At 34.8% G+C, this 22,045-nt stretch overlaps 1 protein-coding gene across 15 annotated transcripts in view; it reads right to left on the reverse strand.

Moving 5' to 3' along the window:
• Positions 1 to 22,045, reverse strand: part of ank1a (ankyrin 1, erythrocytic a) — a 157,675-nt gene that overhangs the window by 62,591 nt on the left and 73,039 nt on the right. For 12 of the 15 annotated variants that reach the window (XM_089129824.1, XM_089129825.1, XM_089129830.1 and 9 more), the window contains 21 exons: positions 20,933 to 21,031; positions 20,754 to 20,852; positions 20,566 to 20,664; positions 19,565 to 19,762; positions 19,361 to 19,459; positions 17,579 to 17,677; positions 16,625 to 16,723; positions 14,254 to 14,451; positions 14,061 to 14,159; positions 11,539 to 11,637; positions 11,247 to 11,444; positions 10,993 to 11,091; positions 10,079 to 10,177; positions 7,996 to 8,094; positions 7,803 to 7,895; positions 7,659 to 7,731; positions 7,494 to 7,514; positions 4,018 to 4,114; positions 3,708 to 3,786; positions 1,931 to 2,046; positions 881 to 1,105 (listed from right to left, as the gene is read on the reverse strand). In XM_089129824.1, coding sequence (XP_088985950.1) covers positions 881 to 1,105; positions 1,931 to 2,046; positions 3,708 to 3,786; positions 4,018 to 4,114; positions 7,494 to 7,514; positions 7,659 to 7,731; positions 7,803 to 7,895; positions 7,996 to 8,094; positions 10,079 to 10,177; positions 10,993 to 11,091; positions 11,247 to 11,444; positions 11,539 to 11,637; positions 14,061 to 14,159; positions 14,254 to 14,451; positions 16,625 to 16,723; positions 17,579 to 17,677; positions 19,361 to 19,459; positions 19,565 to 19,762; positions 20,566 to 20,664; positions 20,754 to 20,852; positions 20,933 to 21,031 — 2,387 coding nt within the window. The remainder of the gene's footprint in view (positions 1 to 880; positions 1,106 to 1,930; positions 2,047 to 3,707; positions 3,787 to 4,017; positions 4,115 to 7,493; positions 7,515 to 7,658; positions 7,732 to 7,802; positions 7,896 to 7,995; positions 8,095 to 10,078; positions 10,178 to 10,992; positions 11,092 to 11,246; positions 11,445 to 11,538; positions 11,638 to 14,060; positions 14,160 to 14,253; positions 14,452 to 16,624; positions 16,724 to 17,578; positions 17,678 to 19,360; positions 19,460 to 19,564; positions 19,763 to 20,565; positions 20,665 to 20,753; positions 20,853 to 20,932; positions 21,032 to 22,045) is intronic. The other 3 variants (XM_089129823.1, XM_039661689.2, XM_039661687.2) reach the window with 3 other exon arrangements.

Below are 22,045 nucleotides of genomic sequence, written 5' to 3' on the forward strand. Positions count from 1 at the left end.
GTAGAACGTGTGACAGACAGTTATACGAGTTCGATTTGTGAGATGTCAATCCCCTCCGTGAGTCTGTCTGGCATCGCGTAATTGCGTCACTTCATAACGTTCCCATGGAAACAGAGGGAAATGGCTGCTCTTGTGTGAAGCAAACGCAACATTTTTCAACTTTCTGCTAAGATACATGTGACTTTTTTTGCAACGAAAATGCGAGGATTATGAAATTATGCAAACCCCGCATATTTTGCACGGAAATCGGCAATTTATGCGGCGAAAGTGAGGCGTATTTGAAAAAATGCGGCCCTGCATAAATATGCGGACTTTGGCTGATTTTGCATTGAATTCAGCGATCGCATAATCGCGTTTTTCTGGAGGGACTGATAAACTCGTTAGTCAGCTAGAAAAAATAACTCTAAATATAAATAAATATATACACCATATTACATATGCATTATAATCTTAATGTTCTTCAATATTTAATGCATATTTGAATAAATCTGACAAGTTTTTTATGACAGCCACCATTTAAATGTTTATATTTCATATAATCTTCTTATTATAAAAATAAATAAAAGTGTAATTTAAGTGTTTGTATAGCTACAAAACAGTTAATTATTACCTTCATATTAGGCCAAGGCTACAACTAGACTCCCATAGTTTACAGCATTAGTTAAGAGATTTGATTTCCTTGAGAAAATTTGCCATTTATTGTAAGTGATATCCAAAATAATCAATATTGAATCGAAATCAAATCGCAAGCTTGTGAATCGAAATCGAATCGAATTGTGAAATTTGTGTCAATACCCAGCCCTAATAAACATAGTTATGTGGCCTATATGATATGTGGCCACCAAAAAATCCTGTATTCAGTCTAGACTGGTTTCCTCACCCTAAGAACTGCATGCCGGCGGGACCCAGAGAGATGATCCGGCTGGCGAGACCCTCGCCCTCCACTAAAGGAGGGGGTGTAGCGAGTTTCTGAGGCTTGACCAGGCGGCAGGTGATGCGTGTCGGAGCCGCACAGGTTCGAGGAGGTATGATGACACGCAAGCCGTTGTGTCTACTCCCTCTCATCGAGCCGCCACGAGCGTCCACCATGAAGCTCACCAGGAAACTGCAGAACCAAACGGACATGCGTGAGTTCATAGGTTCACTTTATGTCCTTGTCCAGAAAGTTAATAAAGACATAATCAAAGTAGTCCATGTGACATCAGTGGGTTAGTTACAATGTTTTGGAAGCATCGAAAATACATTTTGGTCCAAAAATAACAAAAACTACGACTTTATTCAGCGTTGTATTGTCTTCCGGTTCTGTTGTGGATCCGCGTCGCTGACGTGTGTCTGGTGCGTCCGTGTATTCGGGTTCAAATAAATATGGCTGGGCAAATAAATGCAAGTCTTTCTCTGTGTGGAAATCCTTAGACATGTTTGAGAAGATTGTTTTGTACAGCGCGTCTCCCTCAGACTGTAACCGAAGCTCAGCCGCACCAGACACACGTCAGCCACGTCACTGAACGCGGATCCGCAGAACTGGAAGACAATACAATGCTGAATAAAGTCGTAGTGTTTGTTATTTTTGGACCAAAATGTATTTTCGATGCTTCAAAACATTGTAACTAACCCACTGATGTCACATGGACTACTTTGATGATGTCTTTATTAACTTTCTGGACAAGGACAGTATACCGTACACACATTTACAATGAAGCTCTCGGACTAAATCTAAAATATATTAAACTGTGTTCTGAAGATGAACGGCTTGGGACGACATCATTAATGACATCATTTTCATTTTTGGGTGAACTAACCAAAAAATGTATAGTTAACTGAATATACAAAAGGGACATCAAAATGAAGTGTTCCCAATTCATGATATTTCAATTTTAAATGAATTCCTCCAATATGTCACCAATATTTCTGGTAGGGGAAGAAGACTAACCCGGTGTGGATGGGACTGGCCACCGGACTGACATTGTCTGATGTTTCTGTGGCGGGACTGCTGGGAATCAGGGAATCCTCATCGTACTCCTTGGCCAATGGGAGTGGCGTTTGCTGCTGTGTAGATGTTGACACGTGACAAAAATACACATAAATACACTGTTTTTATCTTATCTTTTTAAGTTATCTGATTTGACCCTTAGAATAACTTTCATTTGTCTAACCTAATGTGTTCATGATGCTTTTTTTTTAAATTACTTTGAATAATTTATTTAACTGGAATAAAACTAGTTAATATGTAGTGATAAAGTGTATACAAAGTATTCCACAAAATGACAATATTATTATATACACCTGTAACCTATAATTATTATCATAGCGTCTCGTTTTACAGTAATTAAAATTGTTTTTACTATATATATATATATATACTATATATAACTATGGTATTACATGGTACTTCGAAGTATTTCAAAGAATACTATGATATGGGGCCATTTCAAGTGTCTGAACGGTACTAAGATTAAACATGTACACAATATACTTTCAAAGGTTTTTTTTTTCAAAGAAGTCTCTTACCAAGGCTTAATTTATTTGAATTAAAAAATACAGTAAAAATTAATTCAATTCACATTCATTTAACTGTATTTTTAATCAAATAAATGCACCCCCGGTAAGAGACCATTCATTTAAAAACATTGCAACACACCTTTTAAAGTTAGCATACATTATATACATTTTTCTACAAAAAAATTTGATTAGAATTTAGAAATGAGAATTTTACAATTTAAAATATCTGTTTTCTATTTGAATATATTTTGAAATGTAATTTATTCCTGCCGAATTTTCAGAAATCATTCTAATATGCTGATTTGCTGCTCAAAAAACATTTCTGATTGTTATGAATGTTGAAAACAAGTGTGCTGCTTAATATTTTATGGAAACCGTGATATTAATATCTATCTATCTATCTATCTATCTATCTATCTATCTATCTATCTATCTATCTATCTATCTATCTATCTATCTATCTATCTATCTATCTATCTATCTATCTATCTATCTATCCATCCATCCATCCATCCATCCATCCATCCATCCATCCATCCATCCATCCATCCATCCATCCATCCATCCATCCATCCATCTATCTATCAATCAATCAAATCTATCCATCCATCCATCTATCTATCCATCTATCCGTCCATCCATCCATCCACCTATCTGTCTGTCCGTCCGTCCGTCCGTCCGTCCGTCCATCTATCTATCTATCTATCAATCAATCAATCAATCAATCAATCAATCAATCAATCAATCAATCAATCAATCAATCAATCAATCAATCAATCTATCTATCTATCCATCTATCCGTCTATCCATCCATCCATCCATCCATCCATCCATCCATCTATCTGTCTATCCGTCTATCCATCCATCCATCCATCTATCTATCCATCTGTCTATCTGTCTATCCGTCTATCTATCCATCCATCCATCCTATCAATCAATCAATCAATCAATCAATCAATCAATCAATCAATCAATCAATCAATCAATCAATCAATCAATCAATCAATCAATCAATCCGTCTATCTGTCTATCCATCCATCCATCTACCCATCTATCATCCATCCATCCATCCACCCACCCACCAACCCATCCATCCATCTATCTATCTATCCATTAAACCCACACTTTTAAATCTTAAAATGTAAGTACACAGTAGTAGTCTAAAAACACCAGTGATAATGTGGGAGCTATGATGATACCAGTGTTACCTGCTCAATCTCATGTTCTTTCAGCATGACTGTTTCGGGAGACACGCATGGGATCCTCGGAAGAGCAGGGGAATGATTCCTAAGGGACACAAGTTAAAAATAAGTCTGACTCAAAGGAAGCAGAAAATGACAGTCCTTCGGTCCCATCCTAACTCATCTCAGTGGCCTTTCCTCCGTTTGGGCTCTAATCTTCCTATATTCAAACAATACTAAATCTGGTTAAAATATCCTTCCACCAACATAAGCTGTCCTCTACTTCCTGATTTATCTGATTCATCTTCAACATCATCACTGCAACTCTCCCTCGTACTCTAGAACTTTCTTGGGAGAAAGGAAATCCTCATCATGGTCCTTTATGTCCTCCATCTTCAAATACCTGGCACCCTCGTTCCCCAGCAGCTCCTCGCCTGCCGCAAGCAGGGATGACAAGACAAAAGAGAAAAAGACAAGAATCAGTGAAAGGGTTTAAATGTGCGATCCAGGGGAAATGAAAGCTGAATGAAAACTGATTGGACAATGTCGAGAGGATATAAATGGAGTGAGAGCTGTTGTGTTGTAATGACAGTCACAAAGAAGCACCATGGTACTACCAAGGATCATTTTAAAGGGATAGTTCACCCTAAAATAAAAATGAAGTCATAATTTACTCACCCTGGTGTTGTATAATGTCGAACGCCCTTCTTTCTTTTATGGACCATTTTGAAAGTCCTTTTATGGACTCATCCATATAATGGCAGTGAATAGTGACCAACATCAAGTTAAAAAAAAACATGCAAAAGTATCACAGAGTGATCTCATGCGACACGTGTCGAATATTCTAGTGTTTGGGGGTATACGATGGGGGTTTGGTAAACTAAATTTGATGTATTATATGACGAAATTCTTGATCTTGCTAAGAAGACCATTGGACAAGGTAATGGTTTTCGTTAAATAATACATTCGATTTCGGTTTGTTTTTCACTAAACCCTATCATACACCACCAGAACACTTAGGCACATGGGGTCACTATTATCTGCCATTATATAGACGAACAGGCCTTTTTTTAAAAGAAATTGCCTTTTGTGGTCCGAAAAAGTATGCATACGGGATAAGAACAACATAAATGATGCCATAATTTTCATTTTAGGGTGAACTATCCCTTTAAGAACCTGTAAACATCATAGTATTCACTCATTTGTTACACCAAAGTGTTATCTTATAAATTGTACCATGGTACTTCCGCAATACTTTTTTTGAAAAGAGAAAGTAATGCATTGCTGTAATCAGATTACTATTTACAGTAATCCCATCACAATTAATTTTGTGTCTTTACTTGCTTTGCATGTACAGTTTTCAGAAACAATTAATAATTTAAAGCCTAAAAATGAATATTGTTTTGTTCAAAGATATTTTGATTCAAAGTTTATTTGATTTGACTATTGGACATTTAATCGTGGGAGCGACACTACCTGTCATATCTTCACACGGCAAATAATAGTAAAAGATCCATGAGCAGCGAAAGGACAATTTGGTGTTTTTTTGAGTTGTTCATCCAGCAAATGTTACAGGTTTTTGAAATTCAAACAAGTAACATGATTACTGTTCAAATGTGTTTCATTCCAATGTTGAAAAAGTAATTAGTAAGTAATAACTAATTACTTTTTTGAATAACTTTCCCAACACTGAAAGTGAGAATGAAGAAAGGGGAAAGATTTGTGATGGACATAATGCAACAAAACATATCAAAGCAAATGAATGAGAAACATTTGTGTGTGTGTGTGTGTGTGTGTGTGTGTGTGTGTGTGATATTATATTAGCTACAAAGCATAGGCACAGATGACCTTCAAAACCCAGTGCCTTCAGTGATATCACACAGCTAAACGGACAGTCATTGGTAAACTGTGCTTGTTTTCTTAAAAAATAATACATCAATCTTAATTGTGTCTATTAAGGTCATTTTATTAGCCATTCTCTTGGGAAGATGTCTTGCAAACAAACACTGTAATTAGTAGAGCAGAAAATCACTATGATATTTTTTTTTCACACAAAATCAACAAACCTGCAAATAAGGTGAAGCAGGCTTCAGTTATTTCATACACTGTATGTGTGTGTGTATATAAACAAACACCTATAATAAAAATGGCATATATAGTATATATAGTGCTGTACATACTCAATATATATATATATATATATATATTAAATGATGAAACTTAAATTTATGCATTCGATTTGCACAAGACTGCCATGAACATCTGTGTGAGAGCCCGGATGCATATGAAACATTTATGTAAACACACCTTTAATATCTGTAACTTCACCAGGAACTGAAATACAGTGCTGTCCACATTATAAGGCCTGATTTTATGTGATTTAATTATTCATTCTACAACAAGCTCTTAAAAAAAGTGGTGACACTGTATACATCACTGATTTTGCAAATCATAATTCTGAAGAAATTAACAAATGCATGAATATAATGTAGTAATGTTATATTTGCAAATCCTTAATCAGTGTTTTGTAAATGTGTTTGATAAGAAAAATTGTGCAAGATAAGACTTGTTTTCAGAGACCTTAATGTAAACCTATTGGGTACAAAGTATTTACCTGTGAAACTAAACAGTAGCACTTTATTTTACAGGGACCCTGTTACACATCTTACATGTATTTAATATCAGTAAATCATGAATAATTTAGGGCTGTCAAACAATTAATCGTGATTAATCGCATCCAAAATAAAAGTTTGTGTTAACATAATATATGTGGGTGCACTGTGTATAATTAGTTTGTATATATATATATATATACACACACACACACATGCATGTATATTTAAGAAAAAAATATTATTTATATAAAACATTTATATTTATATATAATAAAAAAATATATAAATCTATATACATCAAAATATTTCTTAAATATATACAAGCATGTAAAGTGTATATATATATATATATATATATAAACACAAACTTTTATTTTGGATCGTGATTAATCGTTTGACAGCTCTAGTATAATTACAAGAAACTAACCCTAATCATAGAGTAAGTACATATTGTTAATTGACATACTCAACATGTATAATCACACTGTGAAAAGGATAACTAAAATAAAATTTAACCAAAAATAAATAAATACATTTAATTTAACCCTCCAAATGCATTCGGGTCCAATTTGACCTGGAGTCCATAATCCATAGTTTTAGTACGAAAATTAAACAATATGCTTTGCAAAACTAAGAATATATGAATTTATTAACGAATAAAAAGGGGTCAATTTAACAATAGCATGGGAAAACGTTTAAAAATCATGCGCATTCACTCATTAATGAGAAGTTCCTGAACAGATACAATATAGTTTTAGTTGAAAAATATTAAGTTGTGACCAGATGTATACAGTTTATTTATGCCTTACAAGAGTTCTGATAAAGTCTCTGTGTGTTTTATTATTTTGCACAATTTTGATTCTCAAGTAACTCTATATTTAAATGTATGTTTTTGGACAATGAGACAAAACCCCTTTTTTGCAGCGCAATGTTCAAATATTGAGCATGCATCACTTTTATGAACTTTCCATCATACAAATCTGTGCTACTCCAGAAAAAAAAAATGTAAAAGAGATGTAGCAGGTTAGTGGGAAAGGTCACAGGAATAGTTAAGTATTTTGGAAGGCTTATTAAATTAAATGCACACATGCTGATGACACGTCCATCATATGCACCAGGGAATGACAATGTGTTTGTGTGTGTGTGTGCGCGCTTGAAATGAAGTCACTGTACGAAGAAAAAATAGGGAAATTCATACCTAACGTTAGCTGTGCAATTCCTAGAAAAACCAAGAGGAGTCTACTTCAGGACGCTCTTTAAATACCCACTCATTTTTATTAAAAAGTTTCAAGTCTTGTTTTTCGAATTAAAATACATACAACTCTAAAACAGACCATGAAATTAAACCGAGAGCTGCATTTACCTTCATCTTCAGACACATCCAAGATCTCATCAACTGTCTCCGGGAAACTCATGCGATGTTTTTCTGTGGTGGTCTTAAAGGGAAATGTTTATTACGACAAAGTTTATTTTATAGCAGCCACAGTATCAGATTCATTTCACTTACCATAGTGACTGTCTCTTCGGTGACCAGTTTGAGCACGTCGATGACTGAGATGTATCCAAGTCGCTTTGCAATGGCAAGAGCTGATGTACCATTCTGTAGCAGATGGAAATATTATTGTTCATTTCATCAGTCAACATCCAGCATATTTTAATAATCAATGACGGTAATTATTTAAAAGTGTCTGGGCTCTTACAGATGTCATTTCATTTGGTTGTGCGCCATGTTTCAGGAGAAGCGTCACAATGTCCGTATGGCCCTGTTGAGCAGCCTGATGGAGCGGCGTATACCCCATCTAACAGTCCCACAAAAAGACAGAAAGAAGAATCACACTTTAACATGTCTTTAACAATTACATTTTTGATATCAACAATTTAACTGCTGATATCTGTAACTAGTGAAATTTCCCCGTAGGCTGCCATTTAAAATGAATTGTTGATATCAAGAATTGATTTTTTACTAGTAGAAACATCATTTTTGATATCAATAATTACATGCGAATTCCTGATCTCAATAATTAAAGGAGTAGTTCACTTTTTAAAAAAAACTTTTGCTGATAATTTACTCACCCCCATATCATCTAATATGTCCACGTCTTTCTTTCTTCAGTCGAAAAGAAATTAAGGTTTTTGATGAAAACATTCCAGGATTTTTCTCCATATAATGGACTTCAATGGGGTCCAAACGGTTCAAGGTCCAAATGAGAGTTTCAGTGAAGCTTCAAAGGGCTTTAAACGACACCAGATGATGAATAAGGGTCTTATCCAGCGAAACGATCGCTCATTTAAAAAAATAAATACAAAAGTTTAAGTTTTATAAGCTCAAATGCTCACCTTGCTGTGTTCTGTGATGAGCGTTCGTGACTCCTGTTCAAACTCGTTCATCAAAATGAACAAATCTTTTTTCGAGTCATGACTCGAAGGGTCCTAGATAAGACCCTTATTCATCGTTTGGTGTCGTTTAAAGGCCTTTGAGGCTGCACTGAAACTCTCATTTGGACCTTGAACCGTTTGGTTCCCATTGAAGTCCATTATATGGAGAAAATCCTGGAATGTTTTCATCAAAAACTTTAATTTCTTTTCGACTGAAGAAAGAAAGACGTGGACATCTTGGATGACATGGGGGTGAGTAAATTATCAGCAAAAGTTTTTTAAAAAGTGAACTACTCCTTTAAATTGTCACTAGTTGAAATGTATATTCTTGATAGCAACAATTCAACTGTTACTAGTAAAAATGATCATTTTTGATATCTAAAAATGTATTTCTGATATCAATATTATTTCAGATATCTAAAATGGCTTTCTTACTAGTAGCAATCACATTCATGATATCAGAAATTAACATTGTCACTAGGGATGCACCGATGTGAACATTTTGGCCGATACCGATAACCGATAATTCTTTATATTTGAAAGCCGATAACCGATATATCGGCCGATAAATCGAAATATAATTTTTGAGAGCCTGTCTCACAATTAAAATAGATTTCCCAATCACATAATTATAATATTCTCAGCCGATACGACAGCACATTTTGCACTTAACTATATTTTTCTTTTTGACTCCAATCATATTTCTAGCAATTAAGATCAATCATGTTGAACAGTGTGCATCTGAAGTGTCTCAGGTGTCAAGTGTTGAAGGAAATAAATCATTATTTATCAGCTTTATTATATCAGCCAAATTTTATTGTTATTAAAAATGAACAATATCGGCCGATACCGATATGGTGGCCGATATATCGTGCATCACTAATTGTCACTAGTAAAAATTGAATTATTGATATCAAAAATGAACGTTTACTAGTAGCAATTCAATTGTGGATATCAAGAATAGACATTTAAACTAGTAACAATTGAATTCTTGATATCAAAACCAAAGGTTTTTACTAGTAATAATTGTATTTCTGATATGTGAAATTGGAATTTCAGCTAGTAAGAAATCAATTCTTGATATCAACAATTGGTTTTGAATGGCAGCCTATGGTGACATTTCACTAGTGAAAATACCAATAATTAAAATATCAATAATTCATATCCTAGAAATGAATAAAAGTTAAAACGGCTTGCCATATTAAGAGTGACCAGATTAAGTCAACTCTTGCTTCTCAGATTTGTCTTCTGAGAAAAAATAATTCATCTCTAGAGTTTCAGATATGCACAGATGTCAATTGTCAACAAACTGATTTGTATTCCTGTTCTAGAATTAGACATCCGAGACAAAGTTGAACGTTTAAAAAGTGAAACAACTGAACAAAGTAAAAGCAATATTTCACTTACCCTGGTCTTGCTGTTTACGTTGGCCTGTTGTTGTAAGAGGAACTTAACCATCTTGATATTGCCGTAATGACAAGCCACATGAAGGGGAGTGTAACCCATCTGAAGAGAAATCAACAATGATGATCGTAATCATTGACTACATTGAGATTTAGGCAAAACTGTACCTCATGCAAACACAATATTGATGTGATTAATCTCATTATTGTAGTAACCATAATCAGAATAGAATATGTGGTATACATGCCAATTTTAAATGAATTATACAATTATTATAATAATGTAATAATGCTTTATATAATTATTCCTATGACGTAAAATCTATATAAATGAAAATTAATATTTCAAAAGTATATTTTAATCAACATTACACTATAATATAGGAAAATTAAAATATTTTGTCCTATTTCTACACTTACAAGAAATAAACCCTTGAGCTTTTATTTAGGAGAAAACAGATAGCCATGCTAATCGGGTGATTAATTCAACAACAACAAAAAAAATTATAAACTAAATAAATCCATGGTTCATTGTTGGCAAAATGATCATGATAGCCTTCATATATCTAGAATATGTGGTACAGTCATTGATTAGGCATACTTTGCTATTCTATAAATTAATATAGGCCTAATAAGTGATTATAATATGCTATATGGATTCCAAGGGTCATTCCCGAATAACCCCCCCCCCCCCAAAAAAAAAAAAAAAAACCCAACAAACCCGCCCATCATTCCAAACAATAAAAAAATAGCCACAATTTTTACCGCATAATCAGAATAATGAAAATTATTTGGGTCATGTTTACTGATTACAGGAAATAATCACATTATTGGTGCACATGTAAACATAGTCATTGATTATTATCAATAATAATGTGAATCATTATGTGCACTCTGTAGAAAAACAACAGTTTTTACCCGTGTGGCAGCGTAGACGGACGCCTCATGTTTCACTAGTATATCAGCAATCCCAACATGCCCCTCCTGAGCCACAAGGTGAAGAGGGGTCAGACCGCTCTGAGGACGGACAACAGGAGTGTATCATAATCTGGCACAGAAGTTACTCCATCCTTACATATGGAAGTTGCGAGTTGCAATTGCGAGTTTATATCTCACAATTCTGATATTGCTTTAAAAAGGGTGCAAAAATGTAAGTATGATAATAAGTTTACCTTATTGCCCAGATTTACATTGGCCTGCTTTGAGATAAGCAGCAACACCATGTCTGGTTGTCCCTCCTGGGATGCGAGGTGTAAAGGTGTGACCCCTTGCAGTGACTCAGCGTTGGCAGAAGCTCCATGCTGCAGTAAACTACTCGCTACCTCCACCTGGTTCTGCTTCGAAGCAATATGGAGCGGAGTATAGCCATTCTGAGGAGAAAAATTAGCCAGTTTATGCACAAAATAAACTAGTTGGGTGATTAAGACTGAGTTTTTGCAGTGTAGGGCAATAACAGTGTCATACTCGAGCGGCACTGTGCGGCGATCCCCCTTTGCCGAGTAAAAGATTGACCACATCTAGATTGTTGTGATGGACGGCCACATGCAACGGCGTGAGTCCAACCTGTAGAGGAGAAGGCGTCTTACATCACTACCATCAATAATACACAATGAAAATGCAATAGATTTGAATGTTATTTTAAAAATAAGTGTAGTTCACTTTTAAAAAAAAACTTTTGCTGATAATTTACTCACCCCCATGTCATCCAAGATGTCCATGTCTTTCTTTCTTCAGTCGAAAAGAAATTAAGGTTTTTGATGAAAACATTCCAGGATTTTTCTCCATATAATGGACTTCAATGGGAACCAAACGGTTCAAAGTCCAAAAGACACTTTCACTGCAAACTGCAAACTGTTCAAAGGGCTTTAAACGATTCCAGATGATGAATAAGGGTCTTATCAAGCGAAACGATCGATCATTTAAAAAAAAAAAAAAAAGGTTTAAGTTTTATAAGCTCAAATGCTCGCCTTGCTCTGTAATGTGACGCATGTTCCTGTTCGAACTCGTTCATCAAAGCGAACAAAACTTTTTCCGAGTCATTTGGTTGATTCAACGAACAAATTGACTCGGAAAAAGATTCGTTCACTTTGATGAACAGGAGAGTCACGAATGCGCATCACAGAACAGAGCAAGGCAACCATTTGTGCTTATAAAACTTAAACTTTGTTATTTATTTATTAAATGAGCGATCGTTTCGCTTGATAAGACCCTTATTCATCGTCTGGAATCGTTTAAAGCCCTTTGAACAGTTTGCAGTTTGCACTGAAAGTGTCTTTTGGACCTTGAACCATTTGGTTCCCATTGAAGTCCATTATATGGAGAAAATGCTGGAATGTTTTCATGAAAAACCTTCATTTCTTTTCGACTGAAGAAAGAAAGACGTGGACATCTTGGATGACATGGGGGTGAGTAAATTATCAGCAAACGTTTTTTGTAAAGTTGTTGATTGACTTCGAATTTTAAAAGTATATTTAAAAAAAAAACTACTAGCAGAAAATATCATATTAATGAAATAAAAGGCCACTTGAGTGTAGGGATTTCCAAACTTTTTTTGCAGCTGAACCTCTTTGACCTAATAATGAATTTTACTTAATAAATTAGGTCAATAATAAAATGTACTGTATCTGATGTCGGTTAATGGTCACATGACATGTAAGTAAACAAACGTTTGTAAACGTTTTATTTTATTTTTAAGACTTGATTGCTTTTCATTAAACTTATGAACCGCATGCAGTTCCACCGTGAACCTCAATCTAAGAACCCCTTCATGATGTTGATAACAAAAATTGGAATATCATTTCTTTCTCTTAGTAAGTTTATATCAATATGGTACAGGATTATCCTATTCAAATCAATGTGATAAACCAGCTAGGTCAAAAAGTAGTCAGCATACTGTACATTGCCTAAAATGATTACTGCATATATGCAATTTTTGTTATGTAATCAAGACTCAGTTACCGACTACAATTTGTATGTAATATACCCATGTTATATGTTAAATTGTAATCAGATTAGTTACTATGTTACTGAATTTCAAATTGGTCGTGTCTGTTTACATGTCGAAACACAAGCCACTGAAAGACCCATTTCAGTCAATCACTAATTCTATCGGTAACACTTTATTTAACAGTGTCCTTGTTACATATGTTACATGTACTTACCATAGTAATAACAGTAAATGATGCATAATTATATGCAACTAACCCTTAACCAAACCCTAACCCTATACTAAGTACATTACATGTTGTTAATTAATATTACTCAGTACTATGTATAATAACATTAACAACTAGAATGTACATTTCCAGAAGAAAATGTGAAGGGGTGCTTGCAGTGGCAAATCTCACCACCCGGTCGCTAGGGTGTTCTAGGTGGTAGCTACGGTGTTCTGGGTTGTTGCTAGGCGTTTGTTAGGGTATTCTGGGTGGTTGCTATGTGGTTGCTAGGGTATTCGGGGTGGTTGCTAGGGTGTTCTGGGCGGTTGCTAGGGTGTTATGGGTGGTTGCTAGGGTGTTGCTAGGGTCTTCTGGTGGTTGCTAGGGTTTTTTAGGTGGTTGCTATGGTATTATGGGTGGTTGCTAGGGTGTTACTAGGTGGTTGGTAGTGTTCACATATGGTTACTATAGAGTTTGTATAATGTTCATGGCATGATTTAGCACTTAGCTAATCAATATTAGCACGTAGCTATTCACAGCTAGCATGTTTAGCATATTAAAAGTTCTGTGTGCTAACGTGCCAAAAAACCCAACCCCCATCGCGATGCAATGTTCTGATGCTGAGGTATAGCTGTTGCAAAATGGTTGCTAGGGTACTCTGTTTGGTTGCTAGGGAGTGGCTTGGCAGCTGCCAATTATGGAACTCCAAAGGTTGCTTGTCAGTATGAATCATATAAACCAACCCAACATAAAGTGTAACCATTCTATCTATATGAATATCTATAGAATGAACTATAAATGTGTATACACATGCATGCAGGTGGGTCATACTTTGCCTGCAGCATTTGGATTGGCTCCTCTCTCTAAAAGCAGCACTGCCACATCCAGCTTCCCGTATTTGGCCGCCACATGAAGAGGAGTGAAGCCTTTCTGCATGACACCAACCAAACAGCAGGGAGAATATATTTTAATTCAATTTTAATTCAATATGCTGGTGACTTAGGTCTTGGGTACAGCACTGTACCTTGGTCATTTTGGTTAGCTGGGCGTTGACGTCCAGGAGGATGCTGGCAGTTTGTGTGTGTCCCTCGCGGGAGGCGATGTGCAGTGGAGTGTGTCCCGCTGTTGTGCTGGAGTCGGGGTTTGCTTTGTGCTCCAGCAGAAGCTTCACCATCTCGTTGTGGCCCATACGGGCTGCACAGTGTAGCGGCGTCTGGTCATCCTGACGGAGGCGAAGATCATTAAGTGATCATTTTTTTCATTGCATGATACACAAAAAATAACTAAACCTTGTTATGGCTAAATGTATTAGTTCTTCTCAAATTGTATTTATTTTACAAATAAAATACATTGATTTTTTTGTACATACACACTGTAAAAATGAATATGCTTTATCTAATCAATACAATTGTGGCAACAGATTACAAGCAATATTATTTATTAAATTGAACAAATTCGAATTGAGTAATAGTTAATCAAATTAACATTCTAATTAATTATAATTTGTACAATTTAATTAATAATATTGCTTGTAACATGTTGCCACAATTTTATTGATTAGATAAAGCATATTATTTTTTTCAGTGCAGGATCATATATTATAATTCTTCTTATAATAATATTGTATATTATTATACATACATTGACTGTTTAGTTTAGGGTCCAATTCTCACTATTAACTAGTTGCTTATTAGCATGCATATTACTAAGATATTGGCTGTTTATAAGTACTTATAAAGCACATATTAATACACTGAAAAATAATATGCTTTATCTAATCAATAAAATTGTGGCAACATATTACAAGCAATATTATTAATTAAATTGTACAAATTATAATTAATTAGAATATTAATTTGATTAACTATTACTCAATTCTAATTTGTTCAATTTAATTAATAATATTGCTTGTAATCTGTTGCCACAATTTTATTGATTAGTTAAAGCATATTCATTTTTACAGTGTACTTTATTCTACATGCTCTTATTCTACATACCTAAACTTAATAACCGCCTTACTAACTATTAATAATCAGAGTTTATTCGGGCAAAAATAGTAGTTAATAGTTAGTTAAAGTTCCCTTTGTGGTGAAAATCAGGCTTTTAATGTTGTTTATGTGTGTATGTGGTGTTTTTAATATGCTTTAAGACAAACCATGTGTAAATTCATTAGTGGACAGCATTGCTGAGTATTTTCTGCTTAAAACTGCAGTCTCAAAAACACAGTTTGAAATCGCTGGCGTTTCTGACGTCACATACGAGCATGTAACCAATCAGATCAACGTGTAGAGTTTCATTCAAGCTATTTTAAGGCATGACAAAATTGCAAGGTAAACTACCGGTCAAAAGTTTTACAGTAGATCGGTAAGATTTTTTTCTGTTTTTAAAAGAAGTCTCACCAAGGCTGCAATTATTTGATAAAAAATACAAAAAAAAAACAGTAATATTGTGAAATATTATTAAAATTTAAAACAGTGGTTTTCTATGTGAATATATAGTGAAGTGTAATTTATTCCTGTGATCATCATTACTCCAGTCTTTAGTGTCACATGATCCTACAGAAATTATTATAATATGACGGTCAAGAAACATTTATGATGTTGAAAACAGTTTTTTACATTTTTATTTCAGGATTCTTTGATAAATAGAAAGTTCAAAAGAACAGAATTGATCTGAAATGGAAAGCTTTTGTAACATTAATCACTACCATTCAAAAGTTTGGGGTCAGTAAGAATTTATTTTTTATTTTTGGGGGAAAGAAATTAGAATGGATGAGTTAAATTGATCAAAAGTTACAGCAAAGACATGTATAATGTTAGAAAAGATTATATTTTAAATAAATGCTGTTCTTTTGAACTTTCTATTCATCATAGAATTTTGGGGGGGAAATGTTACACGACTGTTTTCAACAGTGAAAATAATAATTTATGTTTTTTGAGCATAAAATCAGCATATTAGAATGATTTCTGAAGGATCATGTGACACTAAAGACTGGAGTAATGATGATCACAGGAATAAATTACAGTTCACTATATATTCACATAGAAAACCACTTTTTCAAATTGTAATAATATTTCACAATATTACTGTTTTTTTGTATTTTTATCAAATAATTGCAGCCTTGGTGAGCAGAAGAGACTTCTTTTAAAAACATAAAAAATCTTACCGATCTAGAACTTTTGATCGGTAGTGTGTATATACATATATAATTTATATCTATAATATAATTGCGATATAAACTCGCAATTGCGAGAAATAAAGTCAGAATCGTGAGATAAAAAGTTGCAATTACTAAGCTAGGAAACAAGCTTCCATGAAATAACATGTTTTCTCATTTCGCTTAAAGAGGATAAAAGACCAACACATACAAACTTAACAAATCAAATGAAATGTACCTTGGCTTTGGCGTCGACTGGAGCTGCATTTTGCAACAGGAACTCAGCAACTTCACAGTGACCAGCTCGAGATGCCATGTGCAGAGGCGTTTCCACTTTCTACAAGTACACATTAATGTACAAGTACAGTAAGATCACAGCCAATAGGTAACTGTGGTCCTGCAGAGTCAAACTCAAACACACGCTAATCAATATCTTCAGGACTACTAGAAAACTACAGGCGATCGTAACACAAAAAGTTTTGGTTTTTATCCGGGTTGGAGTTAAACTGCCCATCCCTGAAACTGTGAGGAAAATGTTGCTTTCAAAACGTTAAACTCCATGTTTACGTGGCTTAATTTGAACATACTTCAGTGCATTGCTTTAAAGGAGTAGTTTACTTTAAAAAAAAATTTTTGCTGATAATTTACTCGCCCCCATGTCATCCAAGATGTCCATGTCTTTCTTTCTTCAGTCGGAAAGAAATTAAGGTTTTTGATGAAAACATTCCAGGATTTTTCTCCATATAATGGACTTCAATGGGAACCAACCAGTTCACGGTCCAAAAGACAGTTTCAAAATGAACAAATCTTTTTTTGAGTCATTTCGTTCGTTGAATGAACCAAATGACTCGTTCATTTTGTTGAACGAGTTCGAACAGGAGATTACAGAACAGAGCATTTGACCTTATAAAACTTATTTATTTATGAAATGAGCGATCGTTTTGCTTGATAAGACCCTTATTCATCGTCTGGTGTCGTTTAAAGCCCTTTGAAGCTGCACTGAAACTCTCATTTGGACCTTGAACCGTTTGGTTCCCATTGAAGTCCATTATATGGAGAAAAATCCTGGAATGTTTTTATCAAAAACCTTAATTTCTTTTCGACTGAAGAAAGAAAGACGTGGACATCTTGGATGACATGGGGGTGAGTAAATTATCAGCTAAAGTTTTTGATATTTCACTTTATTGCTTACCACGTTTGAGGCATGTGGTGATGCTCCTTTCTGCATTAGTATCTTCACTATATTCAGATGACCCATAAAGGAAGACACATGCAGCGGGGACAAGCCAGACTGTTGGACAGAAACACCAACAATTTTGAAATCTGATAATGCTCACACATCTTTAGTAGACCTTGCTCTATTCAAAACGTAAACTACCTAAAATGCATGTTCCTTTGTATTGTTCTTCAAGTGAAATTCATTCCCAGTCTTAATATATCACTTTATATCTGTTTTTATGCTTTGGTGGATTTTTAGTTTTTTTTTTTTTTGTCTGCCATGTCCTTTTATGATAATAACCATTGAGCCACAAAAATAAAGTCCTGATAAAACTGATGATTGGTGGACAATCCTGTCGCTCTTATTCTACTCTAAAAAAAACAGCTACATCGGTGTATAAGTCACATTGTATTATTACATTCAGATATTTATACTGTGTGATATACCAACCCGATCTCACGGGAATTCGTACGAATTTTACGAGGTGGCTAATTCGTAACAATTCGTACGACCTCACTCGTACGAATTAGTACGATTTTGCTAAATCGTACATATTGTACGAATTAGCCAATTCGTATGAATTCGTACGAATGACCTACCCCTGACCCCGCCCCTAAACATAACCGTCACATGGGTTTAGACAAATCGTACAAACTCGTACGAGTGAGGTCGTACGAATTAGCCACTTTTGAATCACTTTGAATTGGTCGTGAGATAGCGTAGGATATACGCTGTAGCCACATTGGACCAGCAACGGTTTGGAAAATGGATGAATCAGCAACGGCGCCATCTTCTGGTCAGACGAGGGAATTCATTCGGTCAGCGACTCTCACAGTGCATTATGGGTATTCTCTACCTGTTGAGCGTACATCGCTTGTACACTCGTTATTATTCGGTGCATTATGGGATTGAATAAGTGAACTCGATAACGTCCACTACGGTTTCGGACACCACTACAAATGGCTGTTCCCTCATATAGCGATATAGGGTGCGATTTCGAACACAACATCTCGTTTAGTTCCGTGTTCGTTCTTACATCTCATACTATGTTGGTTTTTGCATTCCTTTTGCTCTAGAGTTGATATTCCAATGTATTCGTTTTATTTGCTTATACATTTACCGCAACTAGATCCTGCTTCTCGCAAAAAATAGTATTTTGTTAGAATACAGCCATTTTTTAATGAAAAACATGCTTTTTGGCAGCACAATGACACACCTTTAGAAGCCAACTGAACTGTGCGATGGGTTGCTCTTGGTTTGACAATCAAGACACAATGTAAAATTCATAATAAAAGTCCCAAACAAATACAATGACTTCTAGAACTCAGTTAAAAACAAGTGAATATTACAATAATTTTAATTTAAAATAGGGCTGTGCAAAAATTACTTGCGATTAATCGCATCCAAAATAAAAGTCTGTGTTTACATAATATATTTGTGTGTGCTGTATATAATAAATACACACACATGCATGTATATATTTAAGAAAATGTGTTATTCATATATGAAATATAATATAGATTATGTATTTATATATATATATATATACAGAATTTAAGCGCAAATAATTCTTAAATATATACATGCATGCATAGGTATTTATATATACAAAATAATTATATACAGCACACACAAATATATTATGTAAACACAGACTTTTATTTTGGATTGGATTTTATTTTTGCACAGCCCTAATTTAAAATAATGAAATGTTATTTACAGTATTTTACACTGTGAAATGATCCTGTTGCTCACCTCTGTTACCGCCTCCAGGGACGCAGAATGCTTTAATAGCAGGTCCATTACACGCATGTGGTTCTTCTTACAGGCAATATGGAGTGGGGTGAAGCCATTCTAAGCATAAGTGGACAAACAAGTGCGATTTTGTTTCATAATAACAGTGTAAATGTTAATTTGTGCATTAACTGTTGCACGTGTGCCTTTTAAACGTGTACTAACCAGAGCACGGGTGTTCGGTTTGGCTCCTTTGTCCAGGAGCACCTTGGCCACGCGATGATGTCCACAGTGTGCCGCCACATGCAGTGGTGTCAGGTGGTCTAGAGTGATGTCATCAATCTCTGCATTGTACTGTAATAGCTGTTTGATGCAGTCCAAATGATCACCCTGGGCTGCCATGTGTATTGGCGACAGGCCATTCTGTGCAGTGAACATATGGGAACATTTAGAGCTGCCAAATGCACTGTCTTTCAAATATCTGGCAATCAAGGAGGTTTTTAAAAATATCATTTTTTTGCATTTTTTTTTTTTTTTTACTTTTCCTTCAGGTTAGATTTCTGAACTGAATGTGTTTAAAACACACAATAACCAGGTTTATATATTTATCATCAACGCATCCAATTCATTTCAATTAAATAATTGAATATTTCTTGTTCCACAACTAGAAATATTTTAACCATGTTTATACTTTTATTTGTTTTCACAATATACATTTATGCAGATTCTAAGCAATATGAACAAATGCCTTTTTTTAAATTATTACTTAAATATAATCAAATGGATGCAACTTTGCAGAAATCTTACTTGTTTCATTTATGACAAATATGCATCACTTTAAGTTTAGTTGCTTATATTATTTAAATAAATGGAATTTTTATATGCAATTCAAATACATTAATGGATTTGATTTGGATTTAATGGATAAATATTCAGTCAAGATATGCCACTTTCAATTTTTCAATTTTATCCTAACATGCAAAGCTGCAAATTCAGTAAATAAAATGTAATAATACCCTAAAAATGGTAGTTTTGGGGTGGGAGAAATTGCACAATTGCCATAAAATGATGAAATTGACCAAGGTGAACCAAATCAAATTGGTGATGTTGGATTATTTCTTTTTTTATCGGTTACTTCTCAGAACACCATGTGACTACACCATGTGTCTCGATGTCAAATGTGTTGTGGCTGTATGTAAACACCGAGTGTTTGGGTGTATGCCTACTTTGGTCTTGGCCTGTATCGGGGCTCCTTGGTCCAGAAGGATCTCGATTATTCTCCCATGGCCATTTCTGGCGGCACAGTGAAGAGGAGTCAACTCATCCTGTGATGACAAGGGAGCAAGAACAAACGTGTCTACAAATCCTCTAGCCTTGTTAATGTTTAGAATCATGACTTTATTACCGTACATACTTTTGTCTTGGCATCAATCTTTGCTCCTCGGTCCAGCAGAAGTCTGACCATGATGACATTTCCTCTCCTGGATGCAATATGTAGAGGTGTGATCCCATTCTGAAAGACAAACACACTAGTTCGCTTGTTGCTGTCGTCAGACTTGACTATCAGAGCAGAAATACTGATAAAAGACAGACCTTGGGTGTGAAGTTCACATCAGCTCCTCGGTTTAGAAGCAGTTGGGCAACATTCAGGTTTTCATAGTGGGCAGCGATGTGGAGTGGTGTGAAGCCTGTCTGCAGAGGATCATGGGAAATTGGGTTAACAGTTGATCCTCTGATTGCTTTAATATCAGTGAACTGTAAACTCTACCCTTCAAAAGTTTGGGCTCTGTAAGAATGTTTGCATTTAATTGATTGCAAAAACAGAACTATTCTCAGATATTATCTAAATGTTGAAAGTTTTGCTGCTTTTTTTGTGGAAACCGTAATGTTTGTTTTTCATAATGCTTTAATGAAAGTCGAAAAGTCTCTACTATCACTTTATGCATTCTTGCTTTATAAAAGTATTCATTTATTTAAAAAAAAGGTCAATCTTACTGACCCCAAACGTTTGAACAATAGTGCGTTTACACAGATTAACGTAGTAAGTCAGGCTTGCAATGCAATCTTCAGCTGGTTAATGTTGGTAATAGAGCCAGACCGATATTAGGCATTTTCCAAACTATCGGTATCGGCAGTTATAATGGCCGATAAATGAATGTTTCAAAAATAAAATAAAATGGATATCTCTCCTTGGCCTTTTATATTGAAAATGTATGTTTTACAATTTGCAGTGTGACGCTATTGCTAAATTATGGCTCATCATAGACTAGCTAACCTCAAAGCTAGCTAATGCCACTATCAGTGGAAGACCGCTAACGTTAACATTAATGAGCTTGGAAACCACAACGAACTTTTTCTGCCTAAATAAAGTAATGATTACCGTATTTATAACTAGCATATCTCTAGTTACAGTCCCTGCATTGTAAAATGTACTCAAAATGTACTAAACACATGGGTGTTTTAATTGAGATGCAATGTTTTAACGATTAATCGTGCAGCTCTAACAGTTGGGTTTAAAATTTAATTAAAAAAAATTATTTTGACCCAAACATGGGTTGAAAACAACCCAGATTTTTTTTTTTTTATAATGTACTCACATCACGATTGTATTAGGATTTCGATTAAACGCACAGCCCTGGTGCGAAATACATAAGGTAACACTTTATTTTAGAGGGTCCATGCAAAACGTTACATGTAGTTACCATA

The sequence above is a fragment of the Pimephales promelas genome, chromosome 4 (genome assembly GCF_988280905.1).
Source record: "Pimephales promelas chromosome 4, fPimPro1.hap1.1, whole genome shotgun sequence".
In the NCBI taxonomy this organism is placed as follows: Eukaryota; Metazoa; Chordata; class Actinopteri; order Cypriniformes; family Leuciscidae; genus Pimephales; species Pimephales promelas.